Here is a 19,436-nt window from a genome sequence, read left to right as displayed (position 1 = left end):
CACCACATCAGAATTATCATTTAGGGTGTAAAGTATAGCGAATCATTTATATATCCTTATTTCTGGCGTTCAAGACAAGTAGGCCACAAACTCATTCACGTTTCGACCGAACGTAAAAACAAACAAACAAGCAAACAAACAAAAGTCAAACATATGCACAATGATGTTGGATAAGCAGCACCGTCATAGGCTACAGTACCTGTTGGAACAGCGATTCTACACGGGTTTCTTTATTTGGGAAACTCCCACTCGCGTTCTTCTCGACACTGGATCCCACGGGCCGTGATTTAGAGCAAAAGTCTGAAATCACCGTATAGACCTCGAATCTCCGAGGACAACGAGCGTCACTCCACGCGCGTCTATTCCTTCAAGAAAAGCCGACGCTTTGTTTCTAAGTTTTTCAGTATAGTCTATTTAAAGGCGGACCTCAACATCTGAACATCTGCTCAATTCACGTGACTCTAAAATGCTAACATCTGTTCAAAATAAGTTTCATTCGTGTGCCTCTAACATCCATCTGCCAAAAGCCTTACAAGTGGAAATGAACTCAAAACTTTTCTCCTGAAGTTCACTGGGAACTTTATGACGTTTATGTCAAAATGAGAAATGTGCACTATCATTTAAACCAGTTAGGGCACTTAGAAAAGTGGCACAATAAATTATTCCTAAATAAAAAATATAAAAAAAAACTTTAGGCCTATGTAATTCGTTTGTTTGTCTCTCAAGGTTTTTTTATTTAGGTTAACATTACAGTTGCTCAGCAAGCATACAGGCCAGCTTCATCCACCCCACCTTCCCATGTCCTGCTGAAGGCAGCTTAAATTTCATAGACATCTGGGAATTCCACACATGCCTCAAAATCCAATTACACACCTTCAAACGTGCACGTGCTTTTATTTCAAATATTCCATGTTTCCAAAATACTTTCCCAGACTTCATATAAAACCAAAGTCAACTGACAGTATACTACATATAGCCTTTATTTAACGCCATACACTGTAAAAAGAAAAAGGGAAACCGTTGCCTTAAAATTATCAAGAAAATAAACTTCATGCGTAATTGAAAAAAAAAAAAAGTTATGTGAACTTGACAATTCCAAATAGCCTAACTTAATTGTATCATTTACACACGAAGTTTGTTAAGCCTACTTAATATTTTTAAGGCAACGTGTTTCCTAACTTTTTTTAAGTTAAATCACTTTTTACAGTGCAAACCACAGATGTAACGAAAAATGTAACGAAGGCCTTTCGCAGTTATAGTAATGTAAGCATTTAATTAATCATTCGATTTCATTCAGTGAATTGAATAATACTTGGTGTACTTTTTATAAATTGCAATGCTCATTTTTTTTACAAATGAATTAAACCGGACAATAACATCACAACACAGACACAACTAATGAGTAGCTTGCTTTTTTTCCTGCACACAGTATTTTTGGAGCAGCCTCTGGCTATACATCCATTTCAGTCCCTGGGGATTTGACCCTATGACACACGTGCGTATTTGTGAAGCTCAAGCTTGATGAAACCGATGATATTTAGTGCAACTGTAAAAAAAAAAAAAGGTTTAGACTTAAATTTTAGTGGTAGCCTACATGCCATGAATACCCCCCCCCCCCCCCCCCCCCCCCACCGCAGAAAAAGCATCTATGATGTGTTCTTATGTGATAATGCACCATTTTCTCTCCATTTTATAAGGAGACAATATAATCTATATTGTATTGATAAAAAATTGTCACGTTTTTTTAAACTAAAGATAAAAAAAATTAGGCTATACCTCATTGTTTTGATCAGATTTTTTAAAACGTATTTTGTCTCTGATTTGCTTTTCATGTCAGTCAACCCGTGATAATAACGCTAAAGGAATGGTAATAATGAGTATTTACTGTATTTCCCCTTTCTAAATGTTTCCTACATTTTCCTGAATCGGACACACGAATGACGTGAATGAATTCTTATACTATAACGTGAAATATTTCTTAAAGGTTCTTCATTTTTATTGTAGAAATACACATTTATTTACAGAAGTAACAAAAAAATAAGAATGCATTTCGACACAGGATACATTTGCCTTCATTTCAAATAGTGTGTCATCAATAAATAAATAGAATTGTACTAAAACTTTGTATTTTGCACAGGATTCGAACTAGAGGCTTCATTCCCCGTCTTCTCATCAACAGTCCTTGTGATGCAATTTCACTTTCTCAAAGAAAGCTATGCACAACTGAATCTTCAAAAAACTAAAAATGTAAAAAAAATAAAAGACATGCATATGCACACATTTCCAACATTCGTCGTCAATAACACTCGCAAGGAAGTCCATATGCAGCGCACGCGCAACAAATCGCTGTCCGTGGCCTTCTCTCGATAACAGCCATGACCTCTGTTGGAACATTTGCCGTTTTCCCCAAGATTATGTAGAAATCTAGCATTGTGTTGACGCATTGGTCCTCGTGTTTTCCAAGTTCGTGGCTTTCACCTGCGAATAATAGCATGATTTAGGCGGGACAATATAAAACATTATTTACAGAAACCCCTTGTTCTGAGAAAATTCTAATCGATTGTGGAAATTATGTGCTACAATAGGCCGTACTGATAGTAAACAATGCATTAGCCTACATAATGCAATAGCTGTTTAGCAACTTTTTTAGATGTAAGCTACATTTTGACCAATCTTCATTATTTATTTGCGCTATTACCATCTCTAAATAGAGAGGCAGTTTGTCTCAAAATAAAGCCTTACTGCTAGTAAACAAATCCGATCTGATTACATGCAACAGTTGTTGGCTTTGCAACGTGTGCCTAAACGTGTAGAATTTAGTATAGGTTTAATTGTTTACAAAGCTACACCATTAAAGGCGATGGATATTGTGAAAGCGTACCATCTGAAAACAAAAACAAAAAAAAGTTTCCCTGCGCACTAGTGAGATGCAGACATGGACCAAGCGCCCTCCATCCTCCAAACCGAGAACGCGTAGCTCAAGCGCTCGTGAGCAACATAACTACAACTTGCCATCTTGGAGTCCAGCTCGTCACTCTGTAGAACCTGACAGAGAAAATCGATGTACCTGGCGGCGAGTTTCAGCGTCTGTATTTTGCTCAGTTTATCGGACGGTAAAGTTGGGATGATTTTGCGCAAAGACGCAAACGCTTCGTTGAGCGACTGCGTCCTCTGTCGCTCGCGCACGTTCGCCATCACGCGCTGTGTCTGCAGCTCCTCGAAAGACTGAGGGCTATTGCTGCTGTTGCTAGACTTTTTCCCCCTTTTCCCAAGGGTCGAGCTATCGGAATCCTCCCCGTTTTTCCTGCTAGACCGTCTTTTCCTCGCGCTCCTCTTCGGTGGCCTGTCGGGCTCTCCGTCGCTGTTGCTGAGACTGTCCGCGAGAGACACTGGGGAGCTGGAGGAGTCTCGCGCGGGCTCTTCGGGCATCTCGCTCAAGTCTGCTGAAAGCGCGTGCGGATAGAGACGTTATTCCCTCATGAGGGTGAAATACAATTCCAAGCGTATGTTTCTTATTCTGGAGGAAATAACTAGGTATCCTGGATTCCAAGCAACTTTGAGTTAGGTTGAAAGGGAAAAAGTTGGGGAGTTCTTATAGTCTGGTGAAGTGTTTGTGAGATGAGAGATGATTGGCCAAGAAGGTTTAAGACGTGAGAAGGAGGGTGGGGGGAACTTTTAAACTCAAGATATTTTCCTTGTCAAGTCTGACAGTTCTTTGGTGAACAGAAAAAAATAGCGATTGCACGCTCAACTAACCGAAATGATTCGTTGTGCTTTGATTCGATTTAAAAACAACGAATGCAAAGTCAGGACATTTTTTTAATCAACTCGGTATTTCCTGTGAAATTATAACCTCCTACTCTTTAATTCGGTTATTGGGTCTTTCATCACACGAAAATATTTTATTTGAACCAAAATCACAACGACCACAACATTTAGTTTCTGAGAATGTTTTTTTTTTTTAATAATATAGGCCAGTGAAACATTACACTTAGGCCTATCATGTCAACAATGTTCAATAACACTATCTGAAGAAACGTGTTTTTTTGTAAACACGCATTAGACAAATGTGTATCTGATTTGTGTTTAGAAATTAATTATGAATTATACATTTAGACTATATGTCTGAAAATATATTCAAATAAGTGGAATTCAGACTCAATGTAGTAATTTCCATTAAATATACATTACATAATCTATCTTGATTGTGACAGCCTTTCACTTGGGAGAACAATTTGAAATCCAAAACCAAGACATAAAACCTAAACATGTTAAGTGTAAAGGATCAGAATCTATTTATTTTTAACACATAAATAAAATACTATCCACTGTAACACTGCACAGACTTGTAAGTTTATAGCTTTGTTTATATATAGTGAACTGATAAACGTTCTCCACCAGGGGTCGTGATATTCTGGTTGATGTACAGTAGTTTGTTCATTCCAAAGTCATAATACTAGAGTTACAAGTGTTTGAATTTAATTGGCAGTGAACTCAATCATCAAAGACACAAAATTATCTTGAAATCATTCAGAAAAACATACTGATCTGGGAGGTAACTTTGTGACATTTACAGTTTACACTTTCACAGCTCATCTGATAATAATCTCAAATCATCCCATTTTAAGGCAGAACGATCTCAAGACAAAAACTAGAAACAAATACTCACTGTAAAAAATTATATGATCAATAAGTTATACAACATATGTTTTTAAATTGCTTTAACTCATTGCAAATTTCAACTTTAAGTTAAACAAGATTCAACTAATTTTTTTAAAGTCAGGTTAATGCAATTTAATTACTAAAACATCCAAGGTGATTGTACTTAAAAATGTAAGGCAGCAATTTGTCTTACATTTCCAACCTGTGATGCTTCATGTTCTAACCCAGGGACAACATTACAGAGTACACAACACACAGTATATCCGAAGGTCTTTCAGCTACCAGCCGATAATAACCCTAATAACACTTATTACAGCCTTACCAAGGGGGACATATATTATCTTGGTAATGTCCAATATTCACCTCTTGCATAATTTAAAGTTGTTGCACAATTTGTGCAGCCAGGGTGGGGGATTGATAAACACGGGGATTTTGGTGCAGCTCAGTCCAATGTTTGTGCAGTCCTGTTTCAGCTCCCTGGGTCTCTTAAAAGTCAGGTCCTGGATTTACATTATACATCTAACACCACACACGTGGCATATAATCGATTTCCCTGCACTGCTGAGTGAGTGAGGATTTTGACTTGCACTAAGTATGTGATGATGATTCATGCTCTGACTCAAATATCGAGAAGTCCAAGAATCTGATATTTTACAGCTCCTCCCGTCAGGCCAGATCCAGCACTGCTCTGGAGCCAGACCAATGACTGCATTATCATGTATTAGCCACAGTGAAAGGAACATCCTTGTCCCTTTGGGCCTTTACTCCTGTCAAGTGCTGAAACAAACCATCAACATTGTATGTATGCGTGTTTTAATATATGGAGTAGTTTCAAATTCACCACAACGTCATCAGCAACTGGTCTTGAAGGGGAGGCATAAGCTTTGATTTCAAAATGTTGAAGGCTCATTAGGGGTTCTGCTCAAGCATATCCATCCGTATATGCTCATATATCCGTATATGTTCATGCGTAATTGAAAAAATTAAGTTATGTGGAAGTTCAATTATGTGGAATTTTTTCAATTACGCACAGTTTATTTACTTAAAGTCCCCCTGTCAAAAAATCAAGTTTTTAATGTTGTTTATATGTCTATGTGGTGTTTTTAATATGCTTTAAGACAAACCATCTATGTACATGTACAAATAAGTCATCACAATTGCTGAGTATTTTCTCCTTTAAACTGCAGTGAACCAAAGACAGTCTAGAAAACTCGGTTTGAAATCGCTGGTGTTTTTGACGTCACAAACTACCTTAGCCAATCAGGTCAATGTGTGATCGTCAACGAGTGGATCTCTGAGCTGGTGTGAGTGAATGGAGGGATAATTTACATATTCATGCAATATTCATATTCCATATTCATAGAACTGCAAGCTATTTTAAGGCATGAAGAATTTTTTTTTTTTTCAAAGAAAAAAGTTTAAATATGTAATTTTGGTGATCAAAGATGAGTTTTAAGGAATGAAACTATTGACTACAGGGGGACTTTAATAATTTTAAGGCAACAGGTTTCCTCACTTTTTTAAGTAAATCAACTGAATACTTTTTACAGATAGATGTTTGCTGGAGGGCTTGGGTTAGCAGTTTATTCTCATTATATTAAGGCCCTCAGTGAACTAACGCCATGATGAGAGGCAGACTCCAGACATCATATCGGCTCTTGATAGGACCTGTCTGGACCAAAAAGAGAGCGGATATGGGTGAAGATTAGAGAGGTGAGGATGAATATAAACAGATCTAGTCTGTCTGGATCTGAGGACTGGACTATGAATGAGTGCTTTCAGTGAATAGGACTGTGCTGGTCTGGATGTGGCTAGTGTCAGACGTCACACCCACAGACTGTTGGTTAAACGTCTGATACGCAAGGCACACTTTGGGAGTTTCGAAGTTGTCATCTGATTGGTCGCATCCTACAGGATTTCCAGGAGATGTGTGTGTCGTGTTCTTAGACAGTCCGCCTGGAAACAAAGCCGATCCTCCTCATGGCCGTCATGCCAAGAGTGAGGATTTGGGGTGGTGGAGGGATCCTGGAAACTGTTGAGGAACGTAGGAGAGTCAACTGTATATATATAGGCCTCCAATAATGCTGATAGGATAGACGTCTTAATTGCTAATGACATGTTGATTGGATAGAACATTTGAACGTGCTTCTCACAAACTTTGTTAATGAAACGTCATTTACACGATTTTAGTCCTGATTTTCCACTCGCCAATGGAGATCACCCACAAAAGCCCGAAATCGGAGGCAAATTTTTGCTCGTTCACATGGGTGACGATTGCTATGTTTGAATAGAAGCAGCGAAGACGCAATTTGAGAGAAGTGCCGATGTGTCGCAGATGCCCGTAAGATATTTAGCAGGTTAAATATCTATACCTGTCTTCAGTGTGTGATATAAGTCCTGTGAAATGGGTATTGACTAAAACTAATTGGCGACAGATAGTTGTGTAGCAAGAAAAGAACAGCAAACCGATGACTGTGAAAGTCGTAGCTATATTCGCCAGAGAAACAAGCACACAGCCATCTTTAGAATTTTGTGTTTGAACTTCCGTTTTTGGGGTAGGTCAGTATATTTCTATGGCATCGCTGTCTATTAGCTGGTGAGGTGGATTTATTTAGTTTAGAGTTAATGAAAGTTAGCATGATCATTGTATTGTTTGATGCGGGTTAGTCATAACACATGTCAGTAGACCGGGAAGATTTTGAAAGGAGTGGTTCAGTAAGATGTTGTGGAAATTCAAACCAGAAGACAACGAGCGTAGTGCTGAAAAGGGGCGGGGCTAATGAATGGAATTCGGTCCTTCAGTCCTTTACTGAATCAACATTTGGCTTTTCCTATTTTTACCAGAGATAAAGTTTAGCATGACAAGTCTGCTCTGACAGCATTCATTTTTCCAATTCAGAGCCATTTTCAATCAAATTTCAGTAAATTTGCTGAATTTATATTTATATAATAAATCTGTTTGAGGCCCATGATCTGCTTTATGCTTTTAGATTAGACACTGTTCCATTGTTTTAATGTTCTTGAGGCCACTGAGTTGCTCCACACCAGTCCAAATCATTACTCAGAATGTCATGGCAGACCACACACACACACACACACACACACACACACACACATACACACACACAAACACACACACACAAACACACTGTGGTAATTTTTGTGGGTTACTTTGATCAATTTTACCTTTTGTGTTATGAGAAGTAATTTAGAAAATGTTTTTATTTCTCTTGAAATCGCAGGGCATCTGTGGCACAGTGACAACAATAGAAAATGCCAGATACATTGCCTAGATCACTATATGATTATGCTTGAAGTAGATTAAAGGTTAATGCAGGAACAAATCTTTCAGCAGATCTGTTACTAACACAGTTCAATGATTCAGCGTTTCTTGAAACCAGAGTTCCAATCAACGTTCGTAAACAGCATTGCAAACCTTTGTTTGTATAACTTTAGGAACTGATCGTGCTCTTGGGCACATTAAGCAAGCTAACATGCAGTACAGGCCAACATATCTTTTATCCCATCTTTTATGCCCGACGAGGTGTCCATTGTCAGGTATTAATGGACGACGGCGAGGCGTGAACCGTCCGACGCGCAGCGGAGGTCCATATATATCTGACAATGTACACCTCGAAGGGCATTAACCCGCTTATACCATGGTCACTTGCCAAATAACACATTTTTAAAACATTAGTTTATATTTTAATTAGTTTTACAATCGAAATCTAAAGTTTTTACAAACAATAACTTGGTTTTCCTGGTTACGCCTGACGGTTTATTTAGCAACCGGAGATATTTATAGTCCGCTCGATTTATAGTCCGTAAAGATACTTTGACTGCCTGTTGCTATGGTTACTCAAAGCTGATGTAGCCAGCGCATTTATTTATTAATTTCGAACGGTAAACAGTCAGTTTCACCAGAACTCCTTTACTAGGTGTCCTCTATCACTTTTTAATGGACACCCTGCAGCCAATCAGAATCGAGTATTCACCCAGACCATGGTATAAATATACACTCACCTAAAGGATTATTAGGAACACCATACTAATACTGTGTTTGACCCCCTTTTGCCTTCAGAACTGCCTTAATTCTACGTGGCATTGATTCAACAAGGTGCTGAAAGCATTCTTTAGAAATGTTGGCCCATATTGATAGGATAGCATCTTGCAGTTGATGGAGATTTGTGGGATGCACATCCAGGGCACGAAGCTCCCGTTCCACCACATCCCAAAGATGCTCTATTGGGTTGAGATCTGGTGACTGTGGGGGCCATTTTAGTACAGTGAACTCATTGTCATGTTCAAGAAACCAATTTGAAATGATTCGAGCTTTGTGACATGGTGCATTATCCTGCTGGAAGTAGCCATCAGAGGATGGGTACATGGTGGTCATAAAGGGATGGACATGGTCAGAAACAATGCTCAGGTAGGCCGTGGCATTTAAACGATGCCCAATTGGCACTAAGGGGCCTAAAGTGTGCCAAGAAAACATCCCCCACACCATTACACCACCACCACCACCAGCCTGCACAGTGGTAACAAGGCATGATGGATCCATGTTCTCATTCTGTTTACGCCAAATTCTGACTCTACCATCTGAATGTCTCAACAGAAATCGTGACTCATCAGACCAGGCAACATTTTTCCAGTCTTCAACTGTCCAATTTTGGTGAGCTCGTGCAAATTGTAGCCTCTTTTTCCTATTTGTAGTGGAGATGAGTGGTACCCGGTGGTGTCTTCTGCTGTTGTAGCCCATCCGCCTCAAGGTTGTGCGTGTTGTGGCTTCACAAATGCTTTGCTGCATACCTCGGTTGTAACGAGTGGTTATTTCAGTCAAAGTTGCTCTTCTATCAGCTTGAATCAGTCGGCCCATTCTCCTCTGACCTCTAGCATCAACAAGGCATTTTCGCCCACAGGACTGCCGCATACTGGATGTTTTTCCCTTTTCACACCATTCTTTGTAAACCCTAGAAATGGTTGTGCATGAAAATCCCAGTAACTGAGCAGATTGTGAAATACTCAGACCGGCCCGTCTGGCACCAACAACCATGCCACGCTCAAAATTGCTTAAATCACCTTTCTTTCCCATTCTGACATTCAGTTTGGAGTTCAGGAGATTGTCTTGACCAGGACCACATCCCTAAATGCATTGAAGCAACTGCCATGTGATTGGTTGATTAGATAATTGCATTAATGAGAAATTGAACAGGTGTTCCTAATAATCCTTTAGGTGAGTGTATATATACACATACATACATATACACACATACATACATACATTTCAATCAATATATTTTAGCGTGTCAACAATAAAGAGGCAACCTGTGATGAAACAAACGTCAAATAAAGCAAAACAACAGGGAACAACTGCATATAGCCTATGGTAGTAAAATGTACACCAATTACAATTATATACTGCACGTCAACATGATTACATGCTTGTTGTTGTTTAGAGCAAATTAACTATAAAAATTTGACATTAATTGCAATCTTGAATTGATTAATTAGCAGAAGTTATTACTCCACCACTTGCGTGTGACGTCATTTATGACAGTCCTATATTAGGGGCTTTCGCACTGGATAGTTATAGGCACTCAGTTATAGGAACTAGCCACCTGGGCGGTTCACTAAGAACTAAATTTTCCCCTAGGACCATTTTCCTGGTTGCATTCGCACCGCCAGTAGAAACTCTGAAGTAACATAAGACGGCCGACAGCGACATCATTTAAGCACAGCATTTAACGTCAACTGGAGGATGGAGGATGCCATGATCTATTGAGAAGTGACTGGACTTTTGCGTCGGCCCATCCATCTTTTCATTGTTCGTGGACTAAGTATATGTAAACTGTGTGTCTTTTTAAAAATGGCAGGTGCTGGTGTTTTTTTATGGCATGCGTTTAACCAATCAACATACACTTGTGCCACTGCTAGTTCCTATTGTTCTGGGTTAGACCCTACTCTAAAGTAGGAGCTAATTTAGTGCCCCCAAAAGGCGTTCCTATAACTAAAGTTGTTCCCAGTTCCTGCGGTGCGAACAGTCCAAAAAGTGGGTACTTCTGCCAATAGTTATAGGCACTATGAAAACGTTCCTCAGATGCGAAAGCCCTTATTGTTGAACCAATGTGGTTCGAAAGATGGAGTTGCAACCATGTTATTGCAGTTTTGGGAAACAGTTGCAACTAGCTAGTTAATTTCTCCAACGACGCATCATAAGTTAAGCAGCAACTTACATTGTTGTACAGGAAACGCATCTTTGGTGTGTACCAGCATGCTATGAATCAAAGTGAAATACTTAGTTATCAACATACTTGACTATCTATTTAAACTTGAGTTATATTTCTGCATGCCTGTTTGTTGGTGTGTGTGTGTGCAATGACAGTCAGGGTCACACAGAGTGCTACAGCTGTGTGTGGGGATGAATATGGGACGTTGGGGTAACAGGCAGAGGTTGAGGGTTGTAGGCTGAGGGAGTGCAAGCAGGGGAGGGACCGGGCGTCCCGTGCCAAAAACAACAGAGAAAGGGGACGGATGCTCCCGCTGGCTCTGCAGCCTGCACTCGAGGGAAGCATAGCCACAACGTCCTCCCACCAACACTCCTAAACTCTGCAGCTGGGGGAAGAGAGGGAGAGATGCAGAAAGGGAGAGATTGTGTTTAGGGGTCATGCACTGGTTGTCTGAGGTATTAAAATTTGTGTGACCCTTTCGATTCAAGTGGGGTAGTTAGAGCCACAGACGTCTGAATATTTTTCGTTTGGTCAGCTTTAAGGCCTCGCGTTACACTGACGATAATTTTTTTGGGAGGTTTTTAGAAACAGGAGATCTCCAAAAATGTGTGGGAGCAGCAACAATATCTCTCCTCTTGTCTGCACCATCACAATTTTTCCATCACACCAACCGTTCAATTCACCTACAAGCGTAGTTTTCCCAGGGAACTACTCCTGCCTGTCAGTACACAATCACTGGCCTGCTAAACAATGTTTTTCTTGGAACGATCCGCAGACAGCCACAGTTTCTTTATTATGCACTGGCAGAAATGTGTGGTGAAAACTCACTTTAGCCCAAAGAATAATCTGAATTCATGATATTGGGCTGAATATCACATTACCTCTCGGAGCTTCTGGCGGCTTGTTTGTTTAACTTTAATGAAGTGACTTAACGGCACAACTATGAGGTTCCCATCTCAGCCAGTGTGAATTGCTCAAGGGAGACAGACGGATGGACAGAACGACGAAGACAGAGTGTGAGAGGGAGAAAAGCAAAGAGTTTGCGAGACAGGCAACTAGAGTTGGAGAAAGTCAAATAGCTCACGGAAGGCAGAGCGTGAGAGTGAGACGAACAGCTTAGAGATACAGTCGGTGAGCGAGAGGAACAGGCAGCGTGAGAGAGAAAGTCTGTGAGGAAAGAGGTGCAAAGTGAGCAGTGAGAACTCCACCACCCTTCAGCCCTTCCCTGCAGGACGCTGAAAGCTACACCCCTCCTGAGTGATCTCCAGGCCACGGTTCCTGGAAACGCCACTTTGAACATAGTGCTGCCCTATAGACGCTTTCTCCTGAGATATGTAGGGTTCTGCTGAGATGGGGCTCAACGAAAAAGAGAGATTACTACAGCCACTGTTAAAGAATGTTGGTGTGCGACGATACATATACGTGAAATAAGGCAGAAAAATCATCAAGCACAAGTCTATAGTTGTGTCCCAAGTGATATACAACACACATTGCACATTGCACTATGTACTAAATTGTATAAGGCTATTGTGTAATCCAACATCAGAGCCTGATAGCTCTGGTTAATTAAGTGTATCATCAGGGTATTTGAAGTGCACTTTTTCATTTTGGAATTTTACTGTGAATGCACTCAATCTATTTATACTACAAAATGTAATAGAATAGTGCATAAGTACGTGAATTTAAATATGATTTACCCAATAAATAGGTGTGAATAAAGCTGGTGTCCTCCATGATTCGTGTTGTTAATGCACTTATACTATGCACTACTCAGTTTTATAAGGATATTTTGTAATCCATTCCTGTTCTTTCCGACAACAAAGCACTTGAATGTGACAAGCTCAAAAGTTGGCAGTATATATGTCTGGCAGCATTAGTAGAGATTCCCTAAAAGGGATTTTAGTTATAGTTTGATTTTTTTTTTTTTACTGTTTTCTTGAATTATTTTTCATTTGCAACTAAATTGTGAACTTTTATAAATATACAAATAGCACAACAGCAAAACAGATACAGCACATTTGGCAATTATTTAATGCATCATTATGCAAAAACCATGAGCGTTCTCAGCATGAAAGACCCACAACTGACAGATCAACAGGCCCCTTTTTTTCCAATACAGGAAGAATTGTTTGAGAAGCAGAAATTTAACCAATTACAATGCGGAGTGTGTAAATGAGGGTGTTAACTGTGAGTGAATGTGATTTCACCAAGTACAACTTGTTCCTGGATCAACATCAGTCAACCAGTCAGATTTGAGGGACAAGTTTACAGTTTATGTGAAATGTAGGCTTACAACCAGCATTAGATGCTTCTACATCAGTGTTATTCATCTGACATTTCCCTCTGATTTTAGGGATAAATTATGGGTAGGGTTAGGTCTAGGGGTAGGGATATGATTAGGATTACATTTTAAGACAGAGATGTTGTTCCAGGATCAACAAAATTATGTTGATCCAGGAACGTGTCTTGGCAAAATCACGGTGACCGTTAACTGTGACAGGTTAACTGACAGGCTGTTTTATGGTATTACGGCTTTATGACATGGTACTTTGTTCAAAAAGCCTACTCAAAAGTATCTACTTTTTCTTCTCAAAAAGAATACTCACTTTTAGGGCATATAAGTAGGCAAACTAGTACGTAATATGGTGTTTTATATGAAATCACCATCATAGAGTCCATTCTAACATACTAACTGATGAGAACATGCTTGGTGAATAAATTATGTTTAACTGGCTATTTTAGTTATGCATGCATTTGCAGCAACTAATGTTATTGCATCCTGTAGATTTGAAAAATGTAATGCCTTAGTAAAATAAGATATTAAAAAGTCTGATTGAGATAACTTTTCACTTTAAGAGGTTAATATGCAGTTTCATGAATTTCAATGAACATAATAAGTTGTTTAATATACTCACTTAACCGAGTATACCTTTGCAACCACTTACCTTAAAAATGTGGACAAATCAAAAATCTGTTTTTTTTACATTTTCAGTTGCCACTGGAAACAGAATGAGTGAGGTCTGTGTGAAGCCTTTTTTGTACTTAAAAAGATTTAAGTACAAAAAAATGTGTGCACGACGTATGCATGTGTGTTAGAGCAGGTATTTGAATGTGCACCTGCAGTTCACGCCTATAACAGCCATCTGCTGGACATTAGAGAGGTGACGGCGGGTCGCTGTTTGTCTGTTCAGGATTCGGCTGACTCTCAGCACCACACGTGAGGGGCTGGTGTTTAATGGTGAACTAGGGAGAGGTTGCATGATTCACTTAGACAACAATAAACTAGCCTGGATCATACATATACAGTTATCAAAGAATACAAATATTTAGAAATTGTAGTATCTCCAAATGACGATTGTGAAAAATCCAAGAAAGGAAATTAATCTGATTAAAAAGGTCTATAATATTTACTTGAGAGGCAACATAGTGGAGATAATGAGATTTAGACTACACCTTTTTGTTAATTACATGTCTAAATCAAGAGAAAAGAAAATCCAATTGTGTAAGAAAGATAAACTTAAAGATGTATTCTCTGAACAGGGCCATTGTTTTTTCTCAAGATGCACACCATTAACGTTTTATTGCAAGTTGCTTTCAGTTAAAACAGCTCAACATGCATTTTAGTCTGGGACTACTTAAGCCTTCTCTGTGAAATCGGTTTAATATCTTCTACTTGCTTCTCAAGTAAATGTTATCAGAATTTTGAACTTTTTACTGGAAAACAAGACAAAAATACTCATTCAAAATGTTCATTATGCAGTGTGAAACTGTTTTTAAATGGTGATATGGGTAACCACAAGGTTTCCCAGAACTTCCAAATTCCCGAACACACGCTTAATCAGTGAAAATAAATAACCCTCCGTCAAATTTCCACTCTGATCTAGGATCAGGCAGAGTGTACCAAAGGGTGTACTATGGGAAATCACCTCTAACATTTACAGACAATTAATGAGTCATTAATAAAGTCGGTAAGCCTCGTCTCCCGCTGACCACATCCTTCACTGCACTTCTCCATGCCTGTGTTCTGCATTATGGGGGTTGGCAGACCTCAGCAAGCTACAGCGTCAGTGATCTGTCACAAGAGAATTCCCTTCATCTTCTCCATCTAAAGCACTCACCACACACGCCGCTACCTGGTAGAGCCCTCTGTTTGAGTGGTCAGAACAACAAAAGCTGCTCTATGCATTGCCTTATATATACGGTAATGTATCAGTTCAGCTCAACGGAGTGTGATAGCCAAGGGCAACAGTTATTTTTGAACTTCAGTCAGTAGAACTTTCTGCACTCAAAATCAACTCAGCGGCACCTCTGAAATGAACCACACAGTGACATTTAATTTTCCGAGCGTCTTCTGCCAGAGTGATGAGCCAGCAAACGATACGAGAGGACTACTTCCTGTCTCCACTAGTTTCCTCCAAATACTCACTCATATCGTGATTGCTGTGTGGTTTAATGCTCAGAGAGGCAATTATGGAGAGAACGTCCCACTGGTCCAGGTTACCCCAAGTTCTCGGTGGCTCTGGGAGGGGAACAGAGAGAACAGAGATGATTTACACAGCTCATCCCTCAGACACCGCCAACTGTGAGTCACAAACTCTGCTCGTATGAGTCAGTGGAACAAGGTCGCCGCTCATCCAGACGAGCGAATGTGGAAAGCGACCAGCAAGAGAAACAAACTGACTGATTTAAAGAAACATTGTTCCAGCTGATTGAGCAAGTCGTCCTCTGATAACTATCCATAAAATAGTTTCCATCTAAACAGGGTGTGTTTATGTTTATCTAAGATAAAATGGGGGAAGTTTTAAAATGTTAGTGAGATGTAGGGAACAAAGTCAAATCGTCGGAAAATCCCATTCATTTTCTCTATAGAGAAATTGCTTTTTAATGATAATGTACAAACCTTTCGTACCATGAAAGATGGCATAAAAGTGGCGATATATACTAGAAGCCAAGAGTCAGTTTGATTGCATTATATAAATAATCGCTGATTATGTCTTTAAGAAAAACACAAGAGATGGGAATGCTTTGCAAGATGCCACAATCTGAGGCTAAAGTTTGTGAACAAACTCTGATGTTGGCTTGACAAGCCTGAACCTCGAGCCGAGACTCGAACTCGGGTGGCTTTGTGCAGAGCTGCAGTATATGTCACGGTGCTGCTCAAAAAGCTATTGCTGCCGCATAAATTATTATTTTTATCGGTTATTTTGTCTATGGGTCATTATATTTCTGTCATGACAACTCTCTGAGTGTTTGGCATGGTAATGGATATGACGATGTTGATATGTTTGATCTTGATGTAATAGATCTTGTACGCTGCTGCTGTTATTGCTGCTGCAGAGCAAGTTCGGGACTTTCTACTGCCAATACATACACGACACGCTGCTGTGAGCAAGTAAGACATGCGGCCGTACAATATTGCGTACATGAATTACCCATAGCAGATCTATACAGGTGGAGCTGGGGAAGGCATGGAGGGTTTCTGAAAGTGCGCTGTAACTGCTACAGCAAATGCTGACTAAGTATTTGAAGGTTGAGCAGTGAGCTCATTGTCTACTGATAAAGCAGGACCATTTAAAACGGGCATTCACCCGATCTGGGATGCATTTACCGTATATGGTCATTTTAACTGAAGGAAACAGTGGACTTCAAAGATGTCTTAGAGCCAATGTAAATCTATGGGATTTTTTAGAGTTTTGTACGTAATTCGAAAAACAAAAACCGTAAGTCCAATCAGTCAGAAAAGATATAGCACACTAAGTCAGAACAGTCTGAGGGTCTTCTGCCTATTGTGTTCTGCAAGGTGGTCATGTTGTTAGTGTCAAAATCCCATGATCAGTGACTAGTCGACATCATAATCAGAACATAATCATATGTTATATTAATTAAATACTTTTAGAGACTATTTTTGTATTGTCAAATAATACGAGAACATTCATCACCAGGTTTAATAAGACAAATATATCCTATTACAGTTTTTGTCTAGATGAAACTAAATCACGTGACACATCCCGTTGAATAGAAAAGGAAGAAAAGGAAGACAAGACTATTTCAACTTCAGTTTCATGCCAACCTTAATGTTTTTGACACGTTAAGAGCGATAAATTAGAAAATAAATTGTTGAACGTGCTTGATATTAAAAAGAGCTATTAAGCGCAATAAATAAACTCAATGTGGTACTCGTGCTGACTGACACACACCCAAAGCTGACCAGAGCCGGACAGTAACGGAGTACATTTACTTGAGTACAGTACTTAAGTACAATTTTGAGGGATCTGTACTTTACTCGAGTATCATTTTTGGGGAGTACTCATGACTTTACTCAAGTACATTTGAGAGGCAAATATTGTACTCTTTACTCCACTACATTTCTATCCATAACTGTGAGTACCCGTTACTTCTTCAAAAAAAAAAAAAAGGAAAAAAGAAAAATCTCGGAAACCCTTAATTTGTTGTTTCCCTCTCAAACGTGATTGGATTGTGCAGGCGCCACTGATTGGGACAGCCTATCAGCAATCACCTTCAGCTTTCCGCCAAAGTCAAACTCCATGGTCAGATTTAGATAAGAGACGAAACCATGGATGAAACAATGGATGAAGACGCAGCAGGTCCATCCCGGGAAGACTCATGAATATTCATTAGGAAGTCATCCCTGATTGGTCTTAACCCCAGTGACGGGTAGGTTTAGGCGCGGGGTTAGGGAGGTCATAAGACCCCCAGTGATGGGTAGGTTTAGGGGTGGGGTTAGGGGTAGTTCATCAGACCAATCAGGGATGACTTCCCTAATGAATATTCATGAGTCTTCCCCTACCATCCTGGGAAAAAAAAATATCGCTCCCGGGAATGTGCCAAGCCGTGGCCCCACCTCGCCAGACTATTTAAATTTTCTGAACAATTTAATGATAGTTTTCGCTTCAAGTGTTTGCTCTGTTTACCAATGTAAGCACTGTGGCAGTAGTAATGCAATATTTAGAAAATGTACTCTTGATACTCAAGTACTTTTAAAAACAAGTACTTCAGTACTTTTACTTAAGTAGACATCTGACTGTAGTACTTTTACTTGTACTTGAGTAAAATTTAGCAAGGGGTATCTGTACTTTTACTCAAGTAATGAAGCTGTGTACTCTGTCCGCCTCTGAAGCTGACACATCATGTAATACCTTATTCAGTTCTCTTTAGCGGCTTATTGTGCTTATTGAACTGTCAAATGTCTTAAATGAACATAACATAACATAAAACGCATGAGTTACAGTATATTGGATATATGCAGCTCTTAAAGTGACAGCAGCCTTATATTCTGCTGTTGTCTGTGTCCTTCATTTTAATCAAACAACAAAAGAAAAAAAAGATAACCACTAACTTGACTGAATAACTTTAGTAGCTTTAATAAAGAACAAACTATATTTAATCCATACAGTGAAGATATGCAGTGTTTTATTTTACCTTTGATTATTCAATTTCTGTATTATTTCTTACTTAAAAAAGCGACCAACTTTACCTGAAAAACCCTTGATGTCTAAATGAGCTTCAAAAACAATGCAGACATTTTATGGATGTGCTTATGGATGACCAAGATAGTCTAGGTCAAGGAAAAGGCAAGCCTTGCATTTGTTTTCTTATCTGTAGTAATGATTATACTTTCTTCCTTATTCACGTCATCAGTCACAAAATTATTAGAGGGTATTCAAAGAGTAAAGAGGGAAGTGGAGAGACCACATATCTTTTACATGGGTTATAAATCAGGAAGGTAATAAATTGTGTGTTAAATGACTTCTTGCCCTCAGCATATATCATGGAAACGAACCAAATGAAGCCCTATATACCCAGAGGACAAAGGAATGCTTCTGTTCATAACCATGATTTGTGAATGGTTCACGAGCTGTCAAGCTTCAGAGACACAAAGTGGAAGACGGGAGAAAGGGGGCAGCAGGGGTTGAGTTATAGGGAACAGCGCCCTCTAGGATCCTCACAGAGAAAGCATTCAGATATTTAACCTGTCATGGGGCCCATTGCTGAAAGGAGAAAGGATTTTATTGATATGTCCAGTAGTGTTTCGCTGTTATGTGAGGCATCTTAAAGGGACAGTTCAACCGAAAATTAAAATTCCTTGTTGTTGTTCCAAACCTGTATGCATTTCTATCTTCTGCTGAACACAGAAAGAAGATATTCCACTGCTCCGTGTGTGTGTGTGTGTGTGTGTGGGTGGGTGGGTGTCCAATAGCCTACTCACTGCTGTGTGTGCGCGCGCACTTGGATTGATGAAATACAGAGCACAAATTCCGAATATGGGACACCATACATTGGCTACACGTCACGTCACTTAAAAAGAAAATATATTTTGAAGAAAATGGATAACCAAACAGTTGACTGGCCCATGCATTGATAATTTCATAATTTCTTTGGGTGTACTAAATTAATGAATGATGTGTTAAAAAAAAAAAAAAAGGCTATATCAGTAAAGGTCATTGCCTTTGTAGGCCATTACTAAACATCAACACTCTTTAATTGAGAAATTATAAGGTTTCGTGGGCAGAAAAAAACAACATCATA

General features: G+C 39.3%; 1 protein-coding gene across 3 annotated transcripts; it reads right to left on the bottom strand.

The window, feature by feature from the left end:
- Positions 1-1,978: 1,978 nt before the first annotated feature.
- On the bottom strand, positions 1,979-3,594 carry twist1b (twist family bHLH transcription factor 1b). Of its 3 annotated transcripts, none has more exons than XM_084090038.1 (2): positions 2,882-3,594; positions 1,979-2,478 (listed from the first exon to the last, which is right to left on the bottom strand). In XM_084090038.1, the coding sequence occupies exon 1, from the start codon at positions 3,427-3,429 to the stop codon at positions 2,920-2,922; it is 510 nt and encodes a 169-aa protein (XP_083946164.1). In that variant the 5' UTR covers positions 3,430-3,594; the 3' UTR covers positions 1,979-2,478; positions 2,882-2,919. The 3 variants fall into 3 exon arrangements, with proteins under 3 accessions (XP_083946164.1, XP_083946165.1, XP_083946166.1); XM_084090039.1 differs by having other exon boundaries at positions 3,013-3,594; XM_084090040.1 differs by having other exon boundaries at positions 3,068-3,594.
- Between the last annotated feature and the right edge of the window lie 15,842 nt (positions 3,595-19,436).

The sequence above is a fragment of the Abramis brama genome (assembly GCF_963993115.1).
Source record: "Abramis brama genome assembly, chromosome: 17".
Classification (NCBI taxonomy): Eukaryota; Metazoa; Chordata; class Actinopteri; order Cypriniformes; family Leuciscidae; genus Abramis; species Abramis brama.
This window is presented reverse-complemented; position numbering and strand designations above follow the sequence as displayed.